This window comes from Pseudopodoces humilis, chromosome 2 (assembly GCF_049639895.1).
Source record: "Pseudopodoces humilis isolate 2021_Gansu_Grassland_sample_001 chromosome 2, ASM4963989v1, whole genome shotgun sequence".
Taxonomy (NCBI): Eukaryota; Metazoa; Chordata; class Aves; order Passeriformes; family Paridae; genus Pseudopodoces; species Pseudopodoces humilis.
This window is the reverse complement of record NC_142201.1, coordinates 31,697,631-31,714,107: the sequence shown is the minus strand read 5'-3', so window position 1 is coordinate 31,714,107 and position 16,477 is coordinate 31,697,631. Positions and strand designations below refer to the sequence as shown.

Genomic DNA, 16,477 nt, shown 5'->3' with positions numbered 1-16,477 from the left:
AGGCTACATGGAAACAGCTCCACATCCTCACCTCAGCTCAAGCTAGCACTCAACAGATGGGTGTACCCTCCCTTGCTCCTGTTTATCAGCATCCAGTCACTTGCTCAGTCCCATGGCTTTGCTATTGCCTCCAAGAATTTATGAATTTTTCATTCCACAGCATTAAACAAAAAGCTTCAAAAAACAATTGACGTATGAGATTTTTTTCTTGGTAATTTTTAGGAATGAAAGGGTTGAGGAAAAGACACAAAAGAAGCCAGACAACTCCCCAGTCCCAGACCAGACTCTCACCTAAAGCATGAACTCTCCACTCTGTCCCCAAAAGATCATGGGATTGTTGCTCCATAGCAAGACAGCACCTAATTCTGCAACAACTGGATTCACTGTGTTCACTCAAGACATGTCCCTTTCTGGGCAACAGGGAGGATATGTCATGTGTGCACATGTGATTGAGTGTGTGCATGTGTGCTTTCCAGTTAATCCTTCAGCTTCTCTGGTGTGCTCTTTGGTCTTTGTAAAAGGATAACCAGTATAAGAATGACATTTTGCAATCAAATGTTGAATGCATTTTTTATTTAAACATTAAGATTTAATTACAAAAGCTTCTGGAACAATTAAAGGATGCCAAGGAGGAAAGAGCTGAAAACTCAGACTGCATTTTCTCATTCATTGTGAAAGCAAAACACATTGTCAGCAGCAAGGCGTTTTATAGAAAAGTTTCAGATGGACAGTACAAAGACCTTTCTATCAATATTGTCACTGAAACACCTTGCTGTCATGAAGCACATATTTTTTTCTGATCACACTTCCTAGTGCTGGCTGATTGGTTTTTGCAGTGGGAAACAAGTAATAATTATTGAAGAATTACTGTAATTCTTTTCTGCTAATTTCTGCTAATATAACACAGTCGTCTTGGAAAAATGTCCAAACATAATTTCCTTTACCCTGATAAAAATGTCTACTGCTGTTGTTAGAAGTTTTATTTGCACAAGTATGTTCCTAATCTATGTTAATTTCATGCAATGTAATTCTTAATTTTTGGAATAAATACTGAGAATCATTAGAGAGAATTCCTTGGAATGCAAAATCCAAACAAACTTCGTATTTTCATTTAAGGGCAAGATTCTGCCAATCTTTATTTACATAAGTAGCATCCTGCTCCCTATATTATTTCACTGCAAACTAGAGTCTAAAGCAGTGAAAATCATCATAGTCCCATTAGGATTTACTGCATTGTATTAAACTTCCAATGAAAATTGGGCTGAGCAGTTTTGTCCATGGAGTAATGCACTACCTGTAACTAGTAAAGGTGCTCAAACATAGCCCTACATTTAATAATTTGGCACATTTACAACTGGCGTTACTCAGTAACTTATCAGATGACAATAGTGGAGCTCTTCTGTAAAATATAGGTTAAGCCCATATTTGTATGACTGTACATCTGAAGTATAAAAACCACGATATGTAGTACACTTGAACAGTTAAAAAATATAACTTATTTTATTTGTAAACTATCAATGCAAGATACTCAGCAGCAAAGAAGCCATGTTCAATGTCTTCTGATCTTTTATAAAGATCTGTTGCTGTAAGTAATATAATTGTCTCCAAAACATCTGAGGTTACATGTAGAAACAATCAAGGCAATATTATTTGTACATATTATTAAACATGCAAAAAAACTTCCTGAAGAATATTGCCCAAACGTAGAAAGTCATCTGGATCTCAAATTTTCCTTGGTAGCATCTGCTTCGCAAGTATGGCTCACATGTGGCTCCAGAGTACTTCAGTTTATTTTGGAGAATTGGCACCTTTAATAACAGGCTCCCTATTCAAATACGTGGCCCAGTAAACTAAGTTAAAAGTTCCAAACAGCACTGGAAAAATTATCCTGGACATTTTGTCAATCTTACTGATGCTGTTGTAAGTCTTTTTGCTTTCAGCAGGCTTTTCTTCTGCAGGCTTCACTGGAGCAGATGTAGTGTTTGAGATGACAGATGGGGTTGAGTCCTTTGGCATGTTTGGTGCAGGAGTCATCTTCCCGGTGCTGTAAGTATTAGTTGGTTTATTTCCCAGCAAGTTGCGCTCTTTTTTCTGCAGCATGAAGAACAAAATGTTACACTGTTGCTAGAGGACATGGAATTATTCACATTACTACCTTCAGTGTTAGAACAAAAACTCGTGACTTTATTACTTAACTCCAGTATTTATAGATTTTTGACAATGACCAGGTATTGGATAATTAAGTTACCACCTTCCCAAGCACACTGATCATGCGAAACGTCCATCGAAAGGCATTTCTTAGAAGGAATGTATAAACATCTATGTTTACAGATACTTTCCTGAGAAGGTAGCTACAACTATGAAAAACAAGATCAGAAGGCTTAATTTCAGGGTGACATTACACCACAGGAAGCGGAAACATGTTCTCGGGATACTGACCCAAAAAGCTGAGCACCATAATCAAGCTCGCCTGTTAATGCCTGTCAGCTATTCTGACTTTGACTATTAAACAGATGTTTCTGCCTTGATTTTGTAGCCCTTACTCAGGTGCAACTTTCCCTGATGGGAGGAAGCTGACTGGCTGGACCCACATCCCACCTGGCATGTGCATTAGCAGCTTCTTTTGTCAGTGAGATGTGGTCCTGCGTCTGAGGAGGGTGCTGCCCCAGCGACAGCTGACAAGATGTGAACCTCATTTCCCCAGCTGCTGCAAAGAGGTGGGGAAGGGCTCATTGCCCCTACCAGCTTGGTCTCTTTGTAGGCTCTTTTGGGATGCTTGTGCGTATGAGCTCTCTAGGAGACGATTTATTGAGTCAGTCCTGCCCCAAAAGTTTTGTTTCAGCATGAAACTCAGAAGTTTGTTTTTTCATAGAACCAGTCTTTTGTTCTTTTTTTTTTACTCTGGTGAGACCCTGACTCATGGAGCTCAGTGTGAGCTTTGTTATTTATTTAGGAGAGCATACAGGGAGTGCTCTGCAGAGATATGTTTCATGGTGTAAATCTGCTATAATCAGAAGTCTGATCACTGAAATTCCATGCTCTGTGTACACAATGCCCAATGTGCTTCTGTAAACAGTCCTCTTCATACAGATGCTAGAGACTGGCAGTCTATCTCTGTGAAGGGAAGGTACCATACTTCCTTGCAAATTTTCCTCTACAGGAAGGTAAAAGTATATCATGAGGTAATTAAATACCTCTTTCACGAAGAAGCTGAAAATTGACCGTTCAGTTATTTAAGCTATACTGCATACCTGCTTTTTACTTCAGCTATTTAAAAATATAGGTTAAGCACCTTGATTTTTGCAGCTTCCTGGGCTTTTTTGCCATCCCATGCCCAGCTCCTCTTGGTGAAATAGTTGACTGTTGCAAATTCAATCAATGCCGAAAATACAAAGGCGTAGCAAACAGCTATAAACCAGTCCATTGCAGTAGCGTAGGCCACTTTTGGCAAAGAGTTACGGGCACTGATACTTAAGGTGGTCATGGTGAGGACTGTTGTTACTCCTGCAAAGAAAAAAGACAGTCAGAGATCAGTTTGCTGATGGGATCCCAAATAAGTGATGAGCAGGTCCCACCTCAGCAGGACACCTAAGGAGGCCACATGAAGTCAATCAGTGTTTGCATATCACGGTTTGAAAGAATGAGAAAAAATGAAAGCCTCCACCCTCAGATGTTCTATTCTATGGAGTTCTGGCTAGTTCTAGCTGTAGTGTATTTAAATAAGGATTTTTAGGGTAACACAAGCCCAGAGTTTATAACTGTCAGAATGAAGTGGGATTACTTATGGTGTTTTCTTATACAGAGATTGCATGTTTAAAATTGTTGACTGTTACTGGCTTCCTTGACTGCAGCCCCTCCTTTCCCATATGCCAGTAAATGACAAAGCAGCCACTGCTTTCATCTGTGGGAAGATTTCCCCAAGACCAAAATGTTCAACTCTTCAGTTACAGCTTTGTAAACCTAGAAGCAGTCAGCAAAGTGATGCTACTACCTGTATTCTCTCCATATAACTTGCTGAGCTGATTTTTGAATAACTTCAGGAGGCTGGTACAGAAGAGTGACTCCTTTAAAGTAGCTGAACAAAGTTTTACTTAATAAACTGTTCCCACTCCCCCTCTTTTTCATCTAGTAAAGATCTTGTGTTTCATCAACCTTCATTTGAGAAAGTGCTTATTTTCTGCAATCTTCTAGGGATAAACCAAGTAATTTAATGACACTCCAAAGATTTTTTTCAATAACAATTTCTCCAGTAAATATACATTTTCTAAATGCAAAGTCATATTAATTTGATTGCAATAGAGATAATTGTCACTAATTAACCTCTACATGGATCAACATCCTACAATAAAGATAAACAACTGTCTTGAAGTGGCATTTGCTTCAAATGTTTAGCTAGGTTATACATTAAATATGATAACCTGTATGTCTTTTTTTCTAAACCATCTACCAGTATCTACCCAAGTGGAAAAACCCCAACACAAATCATACTAATCTGACTCTTCTATCTTCTGTCCTTAATTTTCCTTAGTAATTGATTGACCAGTTTCTGTCATAACTTAACAAAAACAGCCCAGACAGAGCTTTTAAATTGATTTTGAGTTTAAACTGGAAGAGAATGAGAAAACATTTACAACATCTCAAGCAGAAGTAAACAGTAGTGAACTGTGGTTTTGTTACAGCAAATCACTTCCACAAGCCACAAAGATCCTGTGTTCTAGGAGAAAGTGGGATACTCACCAAAGACAGTTCTAGCTGGGACAGATTCTCTGTTTAGCCAAAACGACACTTGTGATAAGATCACAGTCATAATACAAGGAAGGTATGTTTGAATGACAAAATATCCAATTTTTCTTTTCAGATGAAAATGGGCTGTCATGATAGTATATTCACCTAGAAGAAGAAAAATGTGCAGTTGAGTAAAATAAGGAAGGCTTACTGATTTAGGGACTGAACAAGGCCAATTCCAACCCGCCATATAAGGATACCACTCTGACATTCTTAATTTAATGAAAAATATCTGGATTTCTGCACTGTGGAAAACCAAGACTTGAGACAGAGGTGCTGCTACATCCTCACAGTCTCCCCATTCAGTCTCCAAAGCAGAAGACAATGACTGCTATTCCTACTACCCTGAAAAGCTGCAGTCCTCCTATGCACCTGGAATGTTGTGACGTTCAAAGGCTTAAAAATGCTGGCACTGCCTCAACACTGTCTGGTTTTGACTCAGTCCTGCAAACTCTTGTAGCATAGTAACAATTAAGGCCCTCGACTCTTAGAAACCTGATTTAGCAGGTTAACCTCATTAGGGAACTGTTATGACCAAGCCATCAGTTTTCAAGAATGAAAATGGGTCCATCTCCATCTGCTCCACATTTTAGGGATTGCAAGTCCCAGCATCTTCTGCAGGAATTGACTTTGCATATGGATCCTGGGATGTCTTATTAATCTGAGTACCCAAACTCAAAAAAAAAAAAAAAAATAGTCCCTCTAATGTATGCAGTGTTCCTAGAATTTGGTACACTTCAGCCCTTCAAAAGATTATCTGTTTCTGGATAGATATTGTATTCTTTTTTGTTCACCTGTGCAATGAATATTGTACTGCCTGCATGCAGAGTTCCCTAAAAGCTGCCACAGCAGTGCTAAATTCCATTTCTTTTTCATATGCCAAATTCACAGCATTGCCTTAATATGCCATTTATCGGCTCCTTTGAATTTCAATAAAAGCCAAAATAAATGCACTCAAGAATCGAAGACCAGCTGTCACCTTCCCTAATGTTTCAGAAAAAAATCAAACCATAACCAGTTCTTTCAGATTGTTCCTGGAAAACCATATTGTTGTTACTGAGGGCTATTTTTGGTGGTAACTGCTCCCTGGTTCTTTCAGAGTATTTCTGGAAAAACATGTAGTTGTTACTAAAGGTTTTCCATAATGGTAACTGCTCCCCAAATCCAAAATCTTGTTGCTAAAAGCATGTTACTATTTGCCTAGGAATAATAACAGTAAAATAGAATGTAATAATAAAAAGCAATCCATCCCTTAAAGCCCTAACACTTCTTCACTGATATCAAAGTAATTTAAAGCATGCATCATTCAGTTGGGTACTGATGAATCAGAGTAATGCCTGTTTTGGAATATATATCGTCCTTCAAGAACAGCTATAGCTATAATCTCTGTTGCAAGATTTGACTGTTAGTGTCTACAGAACACCCACAAAAGGAAAATATCCAATAGGCTGATTCTGCCTTGAGTGAATAGCCTGAGTTGAGCTGTGGCCAGCATTACTGAGTATTCAATTTGTCAGATTGCTTCTAACTGACTATATGGATAATTAGCAGAGAACAGATTTACAGTGAAAGGTTTTTGCAGGTATAGCTGCACTCATACACTATGCTTCAGGAGCTCTGCTATTCTGCATCAAATTTACAGACCTTGTTCATGCTGAGGATTTTAGACAGAAAGTGAAATAACATGGAAATACCTTAACTGACGTCCTGATCTTTATGTCTTTCTCTGGAGCCTGATTTTCTGGTGAAACAGTTCCCTGAAGAGTGATGTGGAAATGGGCATGGAATACTGTGAAACTGGGGAGAACACCCTTGTGAAGAAAAGCCTAATTCCCTTCCATTTAGTGTAATTTTGAACCAGGGAGGCTGAACATGCAATGGTCTCAGGAGGAACCCCACTTGCTCTTTATTACAGAGTATTTGCAGCAGGGTCTACCTGCCTGTAATCTCAGGCAGACAGACTTTCTCAGCTGCTACTGCACTGGGATGTGTTTGAGTCACAGTTTCCCCGCTCTCTACAGAGCGACAATGTGCATTATCGATTTTGACAGTATGCTCTCAGAGCTGGAATAAAAAAAGAATCTAAACAGCTTCGGAAGAGCAACAGGACCCTCTTTTTTTCATTTTTAAAACACAGAAAATGAGTGCCTACATTCTGATGGCCCTCCACAGATGATTTTTACCTTACCATTTTCTTTAACCTATCAGAACTCTTGTCTCCACTGAAATAATCACAGCACCTTGATTTTGTACTTGCTCTTCTCCCAGCTGATATATTCTTTGATTTCCCATGCAGTCCCTTTCAAAGATGTCTATACTAGGAATACTTCCTCCAGTAGACTTAGGGCTTAAGAAAACCCCACAGCTTGGTTTTTAATGCCCTGGGACCGCTGCTTAAAGTAAAGCTAAAAGCTGCCTGAGTTGGCCTTTTGTTTATAGAACAAGATACTGGCTCTGTTGGAGCGGCAAAGCTCCCTTTTACTTCTGTTAGGCCACTGTTTATCCTTAGCCCATAAGCTTTCTTGAGCAAGAGCTAATTTTTGTTATAGGTTTACAGAGCACTTAAAAGAGAATCCTTTTCCTGATGGGGTCCACTCATCACTGCAGAAAACAAATTATTGTTAGTAAACAAAAACAAATCTAGTACTAATGAAAAGCCCTAGAGCAGAAATGGCTGCACTTCTTCATGGAGCTGTGCTACTGTGCTGCTGCTCTTAAGGGTTTGTTTTTTTTTAATGCTTTAAAAGCAGCTACAGTTTTGGTTTTTTTTTTTTTTGTTTTTTTTGTTTTTTTGTTTTTTTTTTTTTTTGGTATCTAGTTGATGGAGCTCTGGAGATCATGCTAAACTTGATACAGATTCTCTAGGATCTTACATACCCTATTCCTTTGCCATTATGCTGAGATTCAATTGAGTACTTTAGGGAGGCTAGACCAGCCCCCAAGACGTGTTTGTTTACTGGATATACCTGGACTCAGTTCTATCAATGGCTGTTCTGGCAAGATCCTGTACAGTAGACACTTCCCTGACTATGTTGACATACAGAATATTTTGGCCTATAAAAAATGCATGTTCCCTTTTATAGTGTTACTAGGGAACTATTCATCTCAAGGAAAAAGCAGAATTAATTGGTTCAAAATTAAGAGCTGAATGATTCTTTTATTATTATTAGGCTTTGGATATTACAGAGTTCAGGCTCCAGCTGGCAGTATAAAAAAGAGTGGGTTTATGTTTTGTTTTGTGCCACTGCAGATCCGAAGTTAGCTATGAGAGATTCTGGGTATGGGGAACATAACTGGGCAACCATTTGTGGAAAGCAGCAAGATCCACTTGGACTCAAATCTCGTATCTGATTGTTTTTAGCACTTTTACCACCAGGACATAACAGATGTTGGTTCTGTTGGAAGCAGTGTTAGTAGTCAAATGCCTTTCCTTCAGGTGAATAACATTTGGGGATGTTAGCACAAAAACCCCTCAAACAGCCAAAAAAGCAAACAAACAGGTGGCATACGACAAAGCTGTTTTCTGTGCCATGGCTAAAATGTTCCAAATTTCAAGATTGGTTGGAGAATTAGGAATGTCAGGGTATTTTTTTCCTGAGAAGCCAGCTGAACGGCAGCTTGCCTAGAAATCAGCAGAATCCCAAGGAACTGGTACAGGTCTGGCACTTCCATTTTAAAAAAAGTCTGCTAGAAAAAAGGAAATAAATGACCTATGACATACACAAACATTTTGTCTATGCAACTATAAAGGCTATGTAGTTTGACCTGTGTGTCATAAAAGCCACAAAAAGATCCAAGCACTTGGATTATGCAACAGCTATTTGGTTTTTCTTTTTTACGTTCAACAATTCAATAGAAGGAAGAAATGCCTTTGATGGCCATTCGTAAGTAATGCTGATTACTGGCCTCCTACGAGCTTGATGAAGTCCAGAAAATCCATCGTTGACTGATGCTTTCCCTGTGCAAAATCGGATTTTTGTATTTTGCTAATCCCCGGTTACAATCTGTGTCCTGCTCTTTGTGATCCACCCTGCAATCAGAAGCCAGCCAGCCCAGATGTAACCCAGGACATTAATATAAAATCTTGACGTTGGAAACACAGCATTTTTTAGCGTAAATCTTAACTACGTGAGGGAGGTGTTTACTGTGCGGAAACTTTGGGATTTGTCTGGAGTGTTTCCTTGGGCTGAGGAGTACAAGGAGCTTTCACAGGCAAAGCGGCAAACTGGAAGTGGCCTGGAGCTGACACGCTGGAGCACTCACTGCCTGGGCTGGATGGTTTTCTTGCTCTGAGGAGCAGGACGAGGTTGTAGGAGATGCTCCTGTACATCCTTTGGATCTTTTTCTTGGTAACAATGAAGGCGAGAGGGGAGCTGCCATTCATTGCAGAAAACAACGCGGCTATGATGGTGAACTGGTAAGGAAAAAAGTGTCTTTACTCTTTAATGGGAGATAGTGTATTCATTCTTTTTCTGCAAAAGTGACTGCTCTCTTTATATGTTTCTCTTGACTTTATGAATCTTTGCTTTAGCAGCAGCTTTGCATCTCCTGAAATGGGCAAGGGAGGGGGTGAATGTCTGTAGGATGGAGATGGCAGTCAAATTTGTGGCTGCCCAAGGCAAGCCTTCCCTCATTTTGTGTCCTTTCTGGAGCACAAGTGGAAAGCTCAGATGTCCCCTCTTTATTTGGACACAAAGTTTTATGCATCTTTATGTTTCGGTCCAACTAACTTTGTGCGCAATTGTACGTGTACCTGTTCTCATGTCTCCTAAATTTCCTTCAGATGGTAAAAGGTTCCTAATTTAATCTATACTTTGTACTTTGACCTCCAGAACTCTGCCCATCATTTTTCACCGGGGACACAGTATATCACCAGCAGACTCTGTTGGGCCTTGCCTGCAGGATTTGCTCCCAGGCACGTTGCCACAGGCTGCCCCTTTCCCCAGCCCAAGCCCCTGGCAACCACCAGCAGTGGAAATCCTCCTTTTCTTCACGGCAGGCTATTTCATTTCCACCTCTACCCCCTCCCTGTGCTGGATGCCACTAATGCTCTCCAGTGGAGTGCATTGTGTAACCTGGTTAAGCCCCCATCCCACTGAGTGCACGTGATCCCTTGTCCCAGCCTCGACCCCCCCGGAGCCCCCCCCACCAATGCACACCCAGGGCTGCCCTTGCGTGGGAGCCTTAAGAAGAAGGGGGGCATGGCTCACGTGGATGCCCGGCCTGGGATTAAAGCTTCTTTGCCTCCCTAATGCTGCCACATCTGGCGCCCCTGCTTGCAGCCCAAGAGGGAATGGGAATCCTCGGGGCTTGCACCTCCTCCCTGGCCATGTGGTCCCCCGGACACGCTGCAGAGCTGTGCCATGGCACAGTCTCCCCCCGGCCCCCCATTCCCTTCCCCCCACGCGGTTCCATCAAGCAATCATTTTAAAGTGATGATTGAAACGGATCAAATGCGGGGGTGGTGTGTGCCTCCCAGGGTGGTTCCTCCCACACCAAAATAAGCCAGCAACAGTGCTGGCAGCCTCAGCCAGGGCCATCGCCAAGAAACTGCACGAGGCTTCTCTGGCACTCCTGTAAATGCCAGGAGCTTGGATGCATCTTCAGCCACAGCCTTGCAATATACCTAAAGCCAGCATTTAACCCTCTCAGTGTTTAAATGCCTCTGCTAACTGGCCATGAAGCTGCACAGGATCTCCCTAGCACTCCACATCCCACCGGTGCTTCCCTAGCCTTATTGCAAAATAACCAGAGCCTGTGAATCTCCCCTCCTGCTCCAGCCATCAGCAACTGTGGGATGGAAATATTCCCCCTACCTGTACTGGTACTGATGTTTTCCGTGCCCACAGTTTGTCCCATCAGGTGGTACTGGTTAAGTCGTGAGCCATCTTCGGCCACCACCACAGACGTTGTGGTGCTGTTAGTCCACACATAGATCACTTCAGAATTGGGGTAAGCATCTGCCAACAAGGGGGAAAAAAAGACAGTAAGGAGTAAAAAACACTGTGTAATATTTTAGTGGATCCTTAAATGATAATGACAGGGGGAGAGAAGAATGGAGGAGTGAGAGTGAATGGAGAAAAACAAATAAAGATGATATAATCATGGTCCCATATGCCCTGCTCAAAAAATATTAGGTTGAAGCCTTCTAATATAAGAGATGTGTGGGATGGTTTGTGAAAGGCTGGAACAGTGGAGGTATAAATATAATCCATCACAACCGCTCATTTTGGGAAAGAGCAGCTCAGACCTATACTCACCTCACTGGTGGCTCCTAAACCCCAGCAAGCTGCAAAAGGTACTTTGCTGAAGTTTCCCTTCAAAAGGACTCAGACACCTTGAATGCCAGGACAACAGGGACTCTCTGTGTCTTGTCCTGTCTCCAGGGTAGAATTCTAAGTGATGCCATGTGCAGGTGCTGGGTCTGGTCTGTACACACTGACTGGAATACGTACGTGTGGGTGAGGGCATAGGTCCTGCACGTGGATAAAGGCAGCTGGAATGTGCCTGCCCGTGCCTGTGATGCTGAAGAGCAGACACAGGATGCAGGGGTGAGAATGCAGGAAGGAGAGCAGGAATGGGGCAGGGAGCTGCGAGGAGAGGGTAGGTGTTTGTGCATAGCAGAATGGGTGGTGGTGTGAAAACACCTGCACAACTGCAGATGTGTTTGTGACTTCTCCCGTGTTCATTTAGAGGTCCTAGGAATTAAATGTGGTTGCAGTACTGCCAACTCATTCCTTCCTCTCTAATGCTGCTGTAACTTTTAATGCTCTAACACCCAGACTGATCATAGTATTATACAGAAATCTCAGTTTTCTTTTACAGTCAGTGCTAGGTTTAGATTTTAAGCCTTCTCTGCAGATGGTCTCAAAAACTCCAGTAAACAACTCTATATTTAGTTATATTTAATGTAAATAGCTCTCACACTTTTTAGAACTCCTCTATCATTGAAAGCTTTCAGGTCACATTCCTTCAAGCATGTTACAGTAGGCTAGAGTACATTGTACTAAGATCTCTGGAAAACAGGCATGGCTTACTCTCCAAATGAAAGGTGAAAAGCAGTGGAAGCGGTCTGAAGTCAAGTATCTCACCTTCTGCACTTTTTAACTTGGAAGATGTGAGTGCAAAATGTTCCTTTCTGGAAAAATCCTGACATCCTAGTTCAGGAGACAACACATTGTGGCTTTCCAGATCAGGATTTGAGAGTCAAGGACAACAGGCTAGGCTGAAGGATGTGTACTCACTCAATCAGACAGTGTGTTTTGTTTGCTAGAGCAAGTGAGCTGTCTTGGAAAGGTGCAGCTCCATGGAGGACTTAAAAAAATTAATAGGCATTGGATCATAGGCAGTGGGTCAACATGAGCCTCTGAGGCACTGCAAGGGCAAGAAATATGGTAGGGTGGTTCCTGGATCCATAAAGCCAGGAATGTCAAGCATAAAATGGGAAGCAATCCCAGTTCAGGCTAAGATCACATGTGTAGCACAATGAACTTCACTTGAACGCTGAACCAGGGAAGAAAGCAGCACCTTCTTTGCACTTTGCACATTGTTAAAAATGTTACTGTGCTGCATGTGGGAGGCAGGGCACTAGGCTAGATACACCTTTGCTCTGACTGTTTATGGCTTTTCATCCATACCTCAGAAAATACATAGAAATAATGAGGGCAGAGAGGTGGAGAGTTCAAAAGAAGGTTACAAGTACCTCCAGGGACCGGAAAATAAGTCATGATTTGAAACTTAAGCAGCTCAGCTTATTCAGCTCACTGACAAAAAGCTGAGACGTAGCTCAAGCTCTGACTATAGATACTTGCATACAGAAATCAGAAACCAGGGTGAATCTCTTGGACTACTCACAAAAGGTGCCTGAAAGATGGTTCCAGGCAGATTCAGATGAAGAACAGGGCAGAATTTCCTAACTGGATGGGAGGCAGTAATTATACAGTGGATAACCTTCTGAGAAAAAACAATTAAGAACTAGTGTCACTAGGAAGACAATGATAATTTGAAATCTTTTTTTGTTATGACAGTTCCTGCTGTATCCAGGGCTGGAGCTGATCCTGGGTTTGGAAGTTGAGAATCTACAAATATTTCATCCTTTCCTAGCCACTGCCAGGACTGCCCACATGCCTTCCTTACACTTTATGTATTTGCAGTAAAATTACTGTAATTACATGTTGTGATCTGCTTTGAAAGGCTAAGAAGGAATGTCTTCCCTGTTTCAAAATATTTGCATCACAAAATGTCATGGCATTTCACCTTTCCTTCAGAGCTGAGATACTTTATTATCTCTGAGATGATTACAAGTTCACAACGTACTGTAAATAATTTCAAAGCCAGATCTGGAGAAGACAAGCAGGAGGAGATGGGTTCACTTTAAAAAGTGATGGAGAAAGCCCTCCTTTTTTAAATGCTTATCTGGTGTATGTTGTTCATGTGCTGGTTATCCCCAGGGAATGTGGCATTTGTTTAGGTAGATTTGAGACTGTCAGAAAATTTGATTTTTACCTATGCTACTTCCTATGCAAAGAAAAACTCCTAGTAACATTGGACTTTTTTTAAATTATTTTTCTGGGATGATCTCAATGTATCCCAACTCAGCAGTTCCCTGTCTCTGCAATGATCCCAACTACCAGGACAACTTCTCTTCTGATGATGATACACATTAATTCATCCTGACTAGATGCTTCCCACTGCGAGTACTGTAACCAAATTCACTGAAACTGCAATCACACAGGAATTTAGGCCTGTAGGGCTGAACAAGAATTCAGATGCTTTGGTTCCCTCCTCTGCCTGGCCTGCGGGGCAGGGGAGTCCAAAAATTATGCAACAGCCCTGCTGTGAATTGCAGCCTTTGCTGGGTGCTAAAACATGTGCAGTGGATGGAACAGGGTCTGGGGCTCCAATGCTGCAGGAGTCCAGCAGCTCCTCTTGTAAAATACCTGCAATTCAGACAGAGCCCACAAGGTGCCGAAACTCCAGATCTCACGGGTACGCCTAAGCAATACTTCATGAGGCTGTTTTCTTTTGAAACCATGTCAGGGAAGGGGGATGCCAATCCCAGGCCAGCTGTGGTGAGGAGAGAGAGCATTCAGACAGGCAAGAGCACAGCACGAGGCCAGTCCCTGCCTGGAGGAAGACCCTAGTCTGTAGGTGCTTTCTCACAGGATCTATTGTGAGGCTACAAGACAGAGAGCCTGTCACTGTGTCACTGCTACACAGGAGTAGAGTATCCATGGGAGAAGGGACAATAGCTCACCTAGAAGAGACTCTTGTGCAAGGGCAGGATGGTTATAGCCAGGGCTTTAAGACACAATTTTAAAATACAAATGTGTTCTTGTGGAGCCCAACCCAGATCAATGCAACCTGCTGTGATTTTACCTCCTCAGGAGAAGTCTGTCACATTAGAATAGCATGAATTTACCCCAATCTAGATATATTCTGTTGTGACGGATCACGTATATGATATGATCCTCATCTATCTTCCATGCAAACATAATAAAACATGGTTTGTGTTTTAAGAAGTTCTAATACAAGATTTTGATTTCGTGCCTCCTTTCCTTACTGCACATCAAGTTCTGACAGGAAAAAGCCACTAGATTCTCCTTGGTTGGCACCTGACCATCTCTTTTCTGGTCATCTAGATAAACCTCCAGAGGGGTAAGCCTGTGGACTTTTAGCAGGTAGCTTTCTTCCTACTGCAAACTTTGTGATATATCTTCACAGAAGCCTCAAACTCCAATTATCTCCAGTTATTGACAACCACAAGCTCCAGCTCTGTGGCTGATAACCCTTGCAGTATAATTAGGCATAGTCACATTGAAAGCTGACACTGTGGGTGTAGTATAGAATGATGTTATTTTGCTATCAGGGTAGAAGTACTAATGGAGACATGGTATTATTAATTGTCATACCAAATTTTGTAAAAAAATTTTCTTCCACTAAAGCAAAGCTTCCAGTAGGTTGCCTACTAGCCTTATTGCTGGAGCACTGAAGAGCTTCAGGTCATGCTTGTTTAGAGATAAAAGTGTACCAATAAAAGGAAATATATCATCTCCTTTACATTACACACAGGGTGGGGATGTCTCCCAAAGGGTGATAGGAAAATGTATTTGCAGCTCTGGGATAGCAAGCTGAGAAAATGATCCTGGTAGTTTTGCAAAAGAAAACTCAACTTCAAAGCCACTGCAAATCCAAGTGAGACTTCTTGGTGTTTATTCTACTCTAATCAAGTGCATGTCTTCTGGATTTATGAGTCCAAATAAGTAATCTTGTGTACTTTACAATCATCCTGTTGTCTTGTCAAAGAAAGGAGGAGGCCTCATTAAAGTATCCTTTCTCTTCTACACTCACTTTGAAAAAGGAAAAAAAAGGTAGCAGTTGAGATGAACAGCTAAAATTACAAATAAGTATAATGTTATTAAATGTGAGAAAATGACAACAGACATTTATTTTTACTGGACAGTTGATAAATGGCTACAGGCTTATCACCTACCAGAATGATGAAAGAAATAATATCTTCTCTTACATTGACAAGCAGATCTATTTTTTCTACATTCTAGCATCCAACATACACCACACAATATAAAAACAGTGAAGATGTCCCTTGTTCTTCTCCCACACTTTTCCTGCTCCTGTATGTCTGGCAAGGAAAGCCAGACATGGTCTTTCTTGTGCCAGTGAAGAGTGGGCAGGGGAGAGATCACAACCAGAGAGGAATTACATTAAGAAAAAGTCCAGCAAAGCACAACAGTAAGTGGGTAAGACCTGGAGCATCCCAGACATTTGCCTTGGCATTGACAGCCCTGTCTTCATTTACAAATGAAACAATCTGAGCAGTGCAGAATCCCCCCCTTCCATTCAAAAAGCAACTCAAAAGCAGGGAGTTTTCTCCTTACAGTGCCCCCACCACAGGGGCTACTGAGAGACACTCTCCTTCTTGCTTTGCTTTCTCCTCCATGTTTGAAAGGAACTCCAGGGGAAAGAAAAAAAAAAAAAAAAGAGGTGGTGGGGAAGAGTGTTTCTTGGCACCTTAAGTCAAATAAAACCTAAATGTGGATGGATGAACCCAGTCTTTGAGTCTATGGGACCCAGCTGTATTTCTAGGACTAATTTTTTTTAAGCTGTAACCCCTGAAAAATAAAATCGCCATGGATATCTACCAGTAAGTTTTCATTCCTGCATTACAGGCCATAAAATAATAGAGAAACAAAGAATCCCTCTCCAAAACATGCCCTAAACCCTTTGACAGACCTCACAGGAAGCAAAAAGCAGTGCCTGCATAGTTAGGTTAATGCAGCCCGTGCAGTGTGTTTGGATGCCCACCTAGCAAGCCTGAGGTATGTTCTAGAATTAATCAGACCATTTACCCACAAGCCATGCCTGGAACTTTCAGAATTATGCTAGTTGGATGCTGAATTAACTTAAAAAGATACTGCAGAAAGATGAGTTCTGGTTTGTTTTCTATTTTATTCATTCCAATTGTGCAGTTACATTCTAAGCCTTTATTTATTTATTATTATCGTGACTTTTAGTACACGCCACAGGGATTGTCAGACTGCCTAATCTTGGGAGCATTGCTAATCTCTGCCAAAGCCTGTTGATTGGGGAAGATGTGCATAAATTGTCAGCTTTTTCAGAAACTCTAATTACAATCTGAATTCACATACAAATATCTATCTTATCTAACCATTAA

At 41.4% G+C, this 16,477-nt stretch overlaps 2 protein-coding genes across 13 annotated transcripts in view; one reads left to right on the top strand and one right to left on the bottom strand.

Annotated features, from left to right (window-relative positions):
- Positions 1–556: 556 nt before the first annotated feature.
- GABRA5 (gamma-aminobutyric acid type A receptor subunit alpha5) overlaps positions 557–16,477 on the bottom strand; it is a 56,662-nt gene continuing 40,741 nt past the window's right edge. For all 12 annotated transcript variants that reach the window (XM_088052189.1, XM_088052181.1, XM_088052178.1 and 9 more), the window contains 4 exons: positions 10,602–10,745; positions 4,738–4,890; positions 3,293–3,504; positions 557–2,091 (listed from right to left, as the gene is read on the bottom strand). In XM_088052189.1, coding sequence (XP_087908315.1) covers positions 1,789–2,091; positions 3,293–3,504; positions 4,738–4,890; positions 10,602–10,745 — 812 coding nt within the window. In that variant the 3' untranslated portion in view covers positions 557–1,788. The remainder of the gene's footprint in view (positions 2,092–3,292; positions 3,505–4,737; positions 4,891–10,601; positions 10,746–16,477) is intronic.
- The window catches only part of GABRB3 (gamma-aminobutyric acid type A receptor subunit beta3), a 196,492-nt gene continuing 188,369 nt past the window's right edge, over positions 8,355–16,477 (top strand). Inside the window, exon 1 of the mRNA XM_088052172.1 lies at positions 8,355–9,202. Coding sequence (XP_087908298.1) covers positions 9,102–9,202 — 101 coding nt within the window. The 5' untranslated portion in view covers positions 8,355–9,101. The remainder of the gene's footprint in view (positions 9,203–16,477) is intronic.